The following is a 9,568-nucleotide window of genomic DNA, read 5'->3' as shown; positions in this document are numbered from 1 at the left end:
GTGAAGTAACAGAATTGACCTTAGCAAAATTTGGAAATTGTATCCTTTAATTAGAAATTTTTTAATTTAACTTCTGAAAATGAAGAACATTTAAGTCGACACAAAAATTAAGCAAAGATGAGATAAGAAATTCAATCTTTCATTAAGATTTTAAGTGCTGGTCTCGAATTTATGCTGATTTTCTTCGACTTTTCTTTAGAAAAAAAATCTTAAAACATAATAATACAAGACAATTCACTAAATGATTATTAGTTCTATCGGAGGAATCTAATATCAACATGTAATTGCTTGGATATTAAATATTCGATTACTTGAAGAAGTATATGAGAAAGTGTTTTACTCCCTTAGTATTTTCTCCTGAAATAATCTGAATTATATGAGTCAGTAATTATGTATATATATCACGTCCAGTAGATGTAATATATGCGAGAATACTTTATTTGAATTTTTCAAAATACTAAATTTAGGGAAAGATTGTAGGTGTCGATATTGTATACTAGTATCTAGAATCGATGAGATAGAACATATATGGATTTTTTTTTGTTGCTAGAACGACTAAATTATATTAATAATTAAGGAGTAGCATTACATAGAGGTGATGCCCTGTTGGGGACATCTAAATCACCTGAGCCAGAAGGGCTGCTAGTCATATGGTTACAAAAACTATTAAAATTTTCAAGTTCGGCTAGTTTGTTTAGTACATTGTTAGATACTAATCTAATAGTGAGTGCTGATCCTTCTGTTGCCAAACTATGTGCAAGTACGTTCCCTTCCAAAGTTATGTCGGATCAGTGAATTCTCCAGTTCCTTCAGTAATAACCTGCACTCATTAACAAGGTTAGAGTAGAGAGAATAGTTGTTATGGGAAAGCAGTTGAGATATTTCAGTAGCATCAGTTTCAATTTCTAAACTATGGAAATTATAGTTTTTTGCTATTTGAAGGTCATTTTTTTAGCGCGAGGAGTTCCATGTAGGTGGGGGTGTAGCAATAAGCGGACATTCTGTAGCCCAGAATCCAGTTCCCAAATTTATCCCGGATTATTCCACCAATCCTGTCTTTTTATAGTTGTCTTTAATCACCCGTAAATATTGAATTTTAGCTCAGTTGACATTGAATTCTTAGACGGTCAAATTTATCATATTTGGTGCTTAAGTGATATGCACTTTAACTTTTATTAGTTGTTAAGATTAAATTGCTTGATAAGCTAAATATCGAATGCGAATATGTATTTATCGTAAAAGATTATGACAAATATATCCTTAACTAATATACACGACAATTCACTTCACAGGCTCAAAAAGAAAAAGAAGAGAGAAAGGACGACTTCATGTCAACTTCTTCTGTTTCAAGTTTCAACGCTAAGTTTTTTTTAATGAAATTAGCTAAAATTAAAATAGCCTTGTAATATTTTTTTATTACTTCCTTTAATCTTTCTCTTTTTCTTTTGTATTTTTTCTATACAACCTTTAATATTTGTGATAGACACTTATTTGTCTTGCTAGATAGAATAGTACTACCACTAAATGTTACGATTGAGTAATAATACTTTTTCATCCTTAATAACAAGTCCACAATTTAAACATAGAATATAAAATCGTTTTTGGTAGGAAATATTTTAGTCTGAAAGTGGAATTTTTCGGTATAAATTCGGACTAATCGGATCAAAACGGATACCAGATACTGCTTTGGAAACCAAAAAGAAAGGAATAGTAAAAAATAGCCCTCCAATTTTTATATTAGCACCTTTTAATCTAATTTTTCGTCTGCAAATTTTTTCCTTAAAACCTTTAATATTTTGAGATATGGGTGTGTTTGGTACGAAGGAAAATATTTTCCGAAAAATATTTTTCAATTTTTTCATGTTTGGTTGGTTTAAATGTTTTAGAAAATATTTTCCTTATGAACCCATTTTCCTTATCAAGATAAGCGAAAATATTTTCCAAAACTCCTTCTCAACCTTCCTCGCTCTGTTCCCACCCTCACTAACCCACCCTACACCCCATACCCACCCACCTAACCCACTCCCTGCCTACCCACCCCACCCCCTCTCTCCAAAATCACTCACCACCCACCCCATCCCGCCCTGCAATCCCACCCCACTGCCCCCACCCCGCACAAAAAAAGTTATTTTTTTTACTTTTGTTTTTTGTAATTTTTAAATTTCTGTTTTTTTCTTTTTTTCTGCACCCCCGCCCCACTGCCCCCACCCCGCACAAAAAAAAAGTTTTTTTTTGTAATTTTAAATTTCTGTTTTTTCGTTTTTCTGCACACTCCGGCCCCGCCCCTGCCCCCCTTCCCCGGGAAAAAATATTTTTTATATATATTTTCATTTTTAGTTTTTTCATCTTTCAGTTTACAGGTTCGAAATTTTACAAGTTCCAAAGTTATAAGTTCGGAGGTTTATGTGTTAGGAAGTTTACAGTTTTAGAAATTATAAAGTTTTCGGGTTCGAAATTTCGCGGTTCAGAAGTTTATGAAATTTGTGAGTTCGGAAGGTTGTTGGTTCGAAAGTTTATGACTTCATATTTATTGTATCTAAATTATTTATGAATACTCTTGAAAAGTTATTTTCCTTAATTTGCGTACCAAACACCGTAAAATGAATAAAATTACTACTTGTTTTCTAAGAAAATATTTTCTTGAAAACATTTTCCACAGAAAACATTTTTTGTTATACCAAACACACCCATAGACTTCTTTAGCTTGCCAGTTGCCACTTGCCTGTTAGGAATAACATAATCCAATTATGTCATCCAACAGCGCCCCACAAATTATGCTGTAGTAAATAATTATTTAGGACAAAGATAGTTTATTGTTAAGATCATATAATAAAGCATTGACTCACTGAATACTGAATAATGGCAAAGTTTGATTACTTAAAATCGGGGGTGGGGGTGGGGTGGGGGGGATGCTATAGAAATAAAATTATAATGAGTTCTCATACTACCACAAAATATTTACACCAAAACTACAAGAAAACAGCTATGTACAAATGTACATTAAGCCAATACTGGATACCAAACTCTTAAACTAACTTTCAGCCTAGTATCTCCCCTTATTACTACTATGTACTATAACGCCTCTCTACATGCACAAGGTAGGGGTAAGGCCAGTCTGCGTACACACTATCCTCTCCAGACCCCATTTATAGGAATATACTGGATATGTTGTTGTACTATAACAATAGTAGGTTCAAGTCGAAATCCGACTTCACAAATGAAAGATAACAGCTTCTCAATCACCATAATGGAGAATAAGGTTGATAGGAAAAATTGACACAAATATCCGGAATTCTCAAGGCTTACAACGAAATGCAAGGATGAAGCGGCTAGTGTGTCTCGCGTGTAGTTTTTAGGCGTTACCAAAAGGTTTCCCTGGCTCGGATGTAGTCACTGTGCCCCTGCTGCTGTTTAAGGTGTGGCTAGAGCCACCGGCCAGCATTGCCATCAAACTTCCTCCGTGCACTCTTCCCTCGGAAACTGATGATGAGCTTCCACCAACTGGCGTATTCCCTTCCTTAAACTCAAAATATTTCCAACCTGTAGATGTCAAAATGTTACTTCCCATCTTCATGATATCAATATACATATCCTCTACGTTGACAATCTCCTTCATCTTACCGGGATTTTTGGGTGTTGAATCCAAGACGACAGCCCCTAGAGTGGCACCACCGTGAACACGTTTGTCTTGCACCAGGGCACCATGAGATTCACAAAGTCCAGACTTTGCTCTGGCAAATGAGTTAAAAGGACTCTCATTTTGGCCAAATTCAGAACCAGGTTGACCCCATGAACATCTCTTTCCACCACCGTGGGCCTTGCAGAAATCGGTGCTTCCCTGAGCGCTTTTTCCACAGCTGTCGAATTTGCATCTTTTACCACCACCATGGCGCACACAGAAATCTGTCCGGCCCCTAGCACTCCTGGAGCATTCTGGCATAGCACATCTCTTACCACCGCCATGTGCCACACAGAAGAGAGTCCCTCCGTGCACACTCTTTGGGCAAACGCCACCTCCTTGGTATGTACATCTTTTCCCTCCCCCGTGACCTTTACAGAAAGGTGTGCTACCCTCTGCGCCCTTATTGCACCCTTCAAATGTGCAACGTTTCCCACCACCGTGGGCCTTACAAAACAAGGTGCTTCCTTGGGCCCCTTTAGTGCACTGGGGGTACTGACACCGCCGGCCACCTCCATGTGAAATGCAGAGGCCAGAGAGTCCTTCCGCACTTTTCGTGCAGTTCTCCATCTGGCATCTCTTGCCCCCACCATGTCTAATGCATAATCCAGACTTCCCTCTGGCAGCGCGGGTGCAGCCTTCGTGACTGCAACGGCGTCCACCCCCATGCGTGATGCAGAAATCAGTGCGTCCTTCTGCACTTTTGGTACACCCTAGGAATTCACACCGCCTACCACCGCCATGGGCCTTGCAGAATGCGGTTCGACCCTCGGCTCCCTTATGGCAACCCGGTTTCTGACACCTACGGCCTCCGCCATGGGCAATGCAAAGGCCAGAAGCACCTCTTGCTCCTTTAATACATCCCTTGAACTGACACTGTTTGATACCACTGTTGCGCTGCTGCTTTGTTGACCCGGAAGTACAGGTTACTGAGCTTTTTGGATGTGTTATTACACTTGAGGAGGGATCAGGAAAGACTGGAGATGGCTCAACTTCTTTTATCGCCTGTTTCGAGAAGTAATTAGACTCTTTGTCGTGTGGCGCATGTAACGGATGAAAAAAGCTACCAGTATTTTGATGAGAACCTGTTGATACTTCATCAGTATGAAAAGCTCCAGAAAAACTGTGTGGCACAGTCGTAACATCAGATTCAGCAGCACTATTGGAAAGACTCAGTTCCAGATCAATTGCAGTCCCTGCGTCAGGTACTTTTGGAATGGAGATAGCTGAACTTTTCGGCCTTGGTGTCATCTCATTGGCAAGATAAAGACCGAAGTCCACTTCCAGGTCCATCGAGGACTCGTGAGTTTCTTTCGCTGGAGATATTGAGGTGCATAGAATGCCTGAACTCCACATACTTTCCATGGAAGTTGATGAATGGCCTAAGCTTAGACATAAATATGAATCAATTTGCTGATCAATAGATCCATGAGTTGAGCTGCAATTGCATTTGATTTCCTTTGGGGCAGGGAATGAAGGTATTAAGGACCCAACAGAATCAAGTCGCAGTGTGGTATCAGCACAATCACCACCTTCAGATGCAGCTCCGCCAATTGGGATGGAATTGCCCAGATTCTTGGATGCATGTAACGACGGGTTTGCAGCAAATCCCAAATAGTGCAATCTGGGATCCATCACTAGGATGCAACACTACTATTGAACCAAATCTCAATTGCAAAAGAACAGTTGGCCTGACTTCCAGGCTAAGAATTAGTTAAGAGGCTAAACTTCCGGGCTAAAGAATTAGTTAGTGCTAAACTAGGGTTAGATGCGTCAAAAAGAGCACATCCCACCTCCGCTTACGAATCCTGACGTATCCTTTCTATCCATTATTAGATATCAAACTTTACTCCAAGTTCTTGTAATCAGCACCTAAGGAGTAAAACTTTGTGCAACGTCAGACCCTCCAGCGTCAAGTCATGACAAATAATCATCCTGCACAACACATTGAATTACATTACTGAGCAGATCTAAGATCACACATCCACCGTATATAAGACACAAGGTCGAGACAATATGAAAGGGAAAGGATTTTGCAGACGCAAACCAGAAAGATGAAGATCATTCTTTAACTGAATCAACGCGCCAAGCAAATAAAAAAAATTACCAATCACACTACATATTGATCCAAGCTAAAAAACCACTTTGATTTTGCCATAAAACCACAAGGAACAGATTCATTAGCATTAAAAATTTAAATCATTTTAAAGCTTGATAACTTTGCTGTCGGAGATAACATAAGACTACAAGGATATCGACTAAGGCAAACTTAGCAAAGCAGGACATGAAGAAGAAACATGAATTTGTCTACTTACGCAAATAGGGGATCACCTTAATTCATGGTCTACCTTACTAATGAATCATATTGCTTAACATACACTTTCCTACTTGCTTGTTTAAATCGAAAATTTCAGCCGAACTATTTGAAATCCAAGCAGAGCACTCGAGATTCAGTTTCCTTTTTTGCTTCCTCCACGCTATCCAGCTTCAAGAGTGCATCAACAGGAGACAAATGAGGAAAATGATAAGGATTTTAAGGCCATCTCCAACCCTTGCCTCCATTTTCTCCTCCAAAATAGAGTAAAGTTACTCCAACCATTACTCCATTTTTTACTCCAAAAAGAATATTCCATTTTATATTCTTCTCTCTCTTCAATATTATATTATTATCTTTTATTTAAATTTTATTTTCTTATTTCTATTAAAGAAATTCTATCTTTTTTTTCTTTTTTACATATTCATCAGATTGTCCAATCAGAAAATAATCGGATTGTTGCAACGATGAATAATGCAACTGAGACAAAAAATGAAGTTTTGACTGTTCAAAAAGAAAAACTTAAGACTAAAAAAATTGAAAGAAGAACATAAAATTTTAATGATCGATGTGGATTCTATTGTCGATCCGACTCGTCGTGAATTTTTGTGACAAGAACAACAACGATTAATGTATAAAAGAAGTCAACAATTTCCACAGTCACAAACACAACAATCCTCGACCCCATTTACTCAATACTATAATGATTTTGGTGTATCTGGAAACGACATAGGTCCCTACCAAGTTATTATGTTATTTACCGTAGTTTCAATTTTTATGTATTTTAATTTAATGTATTTCCAATTTTAATGTATTTTCATTTAATGTATTTTCAATTTTCACTTTTCAATTTTAGCAACATCTAATATTTTATATTCGCACCTTTCAATTTTAGCAACATCTAATATTTTATATTTGCACCATTCATTTTTTGAGATGATTATATATTTTTTGTACAATTATAACTTCTAATAAAATTAACTTACAATTTTATATAAAAATAATAAATGCAACAACAACAACAATAACGACTCAGTGAAATCCCACTAGTGGGGTCTGGGGAGGGTAGTGTGTACGCAGACCTTACCCCTACCCCGAGGGAGTAGAGAGGCTGTTTCCGAAAGACCCTCGGCTCAAGAAGACGAAAAGAGACAATATCAGTATCACCAATAGAAACCATAAGAAAAATAACAACATGTAAATGAGAAAGTAGATGCAAAGCAAACGTGATAGAAAGTAAATAGACGCAACACTATTGAAAACAAAAGAGTAATAAGACACAACATTGCCACTAGCTGACATCGGCAAAACCCCTACCATACTAGCCTCACAAAGGTACGAAGTAAGGTAAACTCAATTACATCCTAACCTACAACCCTAATACTCGACCTCCACACGCACGAAAATTAATTTATCAAAATTATACGTCAAAGTTAAGATGTAAAATTAATATTATAAAGATATTACATAAACATAATTAGGTATATATAAAGAGATAAATTAAAAGAGTCAAATAATAAAAATAATAATAAAGTAAGGATGAATAGTAATGGAGGAGATGAATCATCCCCCATTTGCAGCCAAAAATGGGGGAGTATTGGAGCCACATTTTTGGCAAAAACTGACTGCATTTTGGAGAAATGCAGCAGCATTGGAGATGCTCTAAATACCCCAAATACAAACAATATAATCTAAACCAGACATAACCAAGATACAACTAAACAATTATCTTTTTTTCTTGATAAGTACAACTATAACAATATATCAACAACAACAACAAACTCAGTGATTCCCCACTGGGGTAGTATGTGCGCATGACTTACCCCTACCCTGAGAGCGAGAGAGGTTGTTTCCAGTAGAAAACTATAGCAATATATCAGAAGAAAATATTGCAACATAAGCATAAAAAATCGAAGAACAAACTTATTACAGATGTTCAGATCTAGCTAAAGGATAAAGATTTGAAGACACATGTCCAAGAAAATGTTCAAATCCAAGTTAAAATAGCAAATCAAGGAGTAATTGTAAAACAAACTAGCTTCTAATCAGAGTTCAAGATTACAGATTCAATCACAATTCCCACCTTTTACTTTCCGGGGGAAAAAAACAGATTTGAGGTACAGGACTCAATGAAGAAAAAAAGGGCAACCCGGTGCACTAAGTTCCCGCTATGCGCGGTGTCCGGAGAAGGGCCGGACCACAAGGGTTGAGTTTATTGTACGCAGCCTTACCATGTATTTCTGCAAGAGATTGTTTCTACGGCTCGAACCCGTGACCTCCTAGTCACATGGCAGTAACTTTAGCAGTTACGCCAAGGCTCCCCTTCAACTCAAGGGAGAAAGTACTGAATAAATAAAGCAATTAAGATAATACAATAGAAACAGGATATCGTATCGGAGACAAAAAGTTGCAAATTTTTAAAAAAGACAGAACAAAACTTGAAAATTAAAAATTGCAATACAAGGATAAATATTTGAAGGCACAACTTCTAAAAAAGGTCAAAACTTAAAACAGCAAAACATTGAAAAATTGCGGAAGTATATTACACTAGCTAGTAACCATATTCTCAAAGTTCAAGATTACAGATTGCAGCTAAAAATCCCACCTTTTTCATTCTTGAACAAAAAAAATTGAAAATGAAGCTAAGTAGATCAATTGGCATGTCTCAATAAAAAGTTACTGATTGAATAAGTAAACCAATCAAGAGAAACAACAAAAGAAAATTCAAAATCTGGGACAAAATGTTGCAAATATTTCCAAAAGGGAACAAATGTTGAAAATTTAAAATTTTTGCAATATGAGGATAAATATTGGAAAACCCAACTTCTAAAAACTGTCCAAATCAAAGTAAAAACAGCAAAACAATGGAAATTGCTAAAATTATACGAGCTTCTAACTGTATTCTTAAAGTTCAAGATTACATATTTCAGCTAAAAATCCCACCTTTTTCATTCTTGAACCATAAAAAAACTTGAAATTGAAGCTAAGTAGACTAACTGGCATGGCTCAAATGAAAAAGTTATTGAATAAGTAAACCAATCAATTAAGAGAATACATATCAACAGAACAAAAGCTTGAAAATGAGATTAGAGATTCAAGAAAAGTACCTTTTCCAGGAGGGGATTTTCTTCTTATTTTTTTGAGAAGTTTTTACAGGTGGGGATTATGTTAAAACCCAAGAAAGTATATATGTACAGTGAAATTAAGAGAGAAGGAAGTAAGGCTTATTGGGATTGCTGAGCACAGGGCAGCTAACGAGGGAGAGACAAGAAAATGAGCACACTATGAGGACAGTAGGTATATATATGTGTAACTTGCTCCACTTTTATTTTATCTTTTACTTAACCTTTATTTTTAATTAAATAAATATTTATAATTTGAGCCTTGAAAATAAAAGAAATTTTTTCTTAAATGAACTTTAGTCATGCAAATTCGAATTAGTCAACTGATACTGAAATCATCCATTGAATATCAAATGATTAAAAAAACAATGTACTTATAAGTACCTAGTCATTAGGATCCAAACAGTGACCTATTGATTACTCTTTCTAGTCCTATCATTTAAGATTTTGATA

The 9,568-nt window shown here is 36.4% G+C and overlaps 1 protein-coding gene across 3 annotated transcripts; it reads right to left on the bottom strand.

Annotated features, from left to right (window-relative positions):
• Positions 1 to 3,166: 3,166 nt before the first annotated feature.
• Positions 3,167 to 9,266, bottom strand: LOC104112063 (uncharacterized). 3 transcript variants are annotated; one of them, XM_070192303.1, is made up of 3 exons: positions 9,101 to 9,266; positions 8,225 to 8,337; positions 3,167 to 5,614 (listed from the first exon to the last, which is right to left on the bottom strand). In XM_070192303.1, exon 3 carries the CDS (start codon positions 5,312 to 5,314, stop codon positions 3,353 to 3,355), a length of 1,962 nt encoding a protein of 653 aa, XP_070048404.1. In that variant the 5' UTR covers positions 5,315 to 5,614; positions 8,225 to 8,337; positions 9,101 to 9,266; the 3' UTR covers positions 3,167 to 3,352. The 3 variants fall into 3 exon arrangements, with proteins under 3 accessions (XP_070048404.1, XP_009620188.1, XP_070048405.1); XM_009621893.4 differs by lacking the exon at positions 8,225 to 8,337 and having other exon boundaries at positions 3,167 to 3,540; positions 3,622 to 5,614; XM_070192304.1 differs by lacking the exon at positions 8,225 to 8,337 and having other exon boundaries at positions 3,167 to 5,406; positions 5,439 to 5,614.
• Positions 9,267 to 9,568: the final 302 nt, after the last annotated feature.

The sequence above is a fragment of the Nicotiana tomentosiformis genome, chromosome 12 (assembly GCF_000390325.3).
Source record: "Nicotiana tomentosiformis chromosome 12, ASM39032v3, whole genome shotgun sequence".
NCBI lineage: Eukaryota > Viridiplantae > Streptophyta > Magnoliopsida > Solanales > Solanaceae > Nicotiana > Nicotiana tomentosiformis.
The sequence above is the reverse complement of the archived record's forward strand: the minus strand, read 5'-3'. Positions and strand labels throughout refer to the sequence as shown.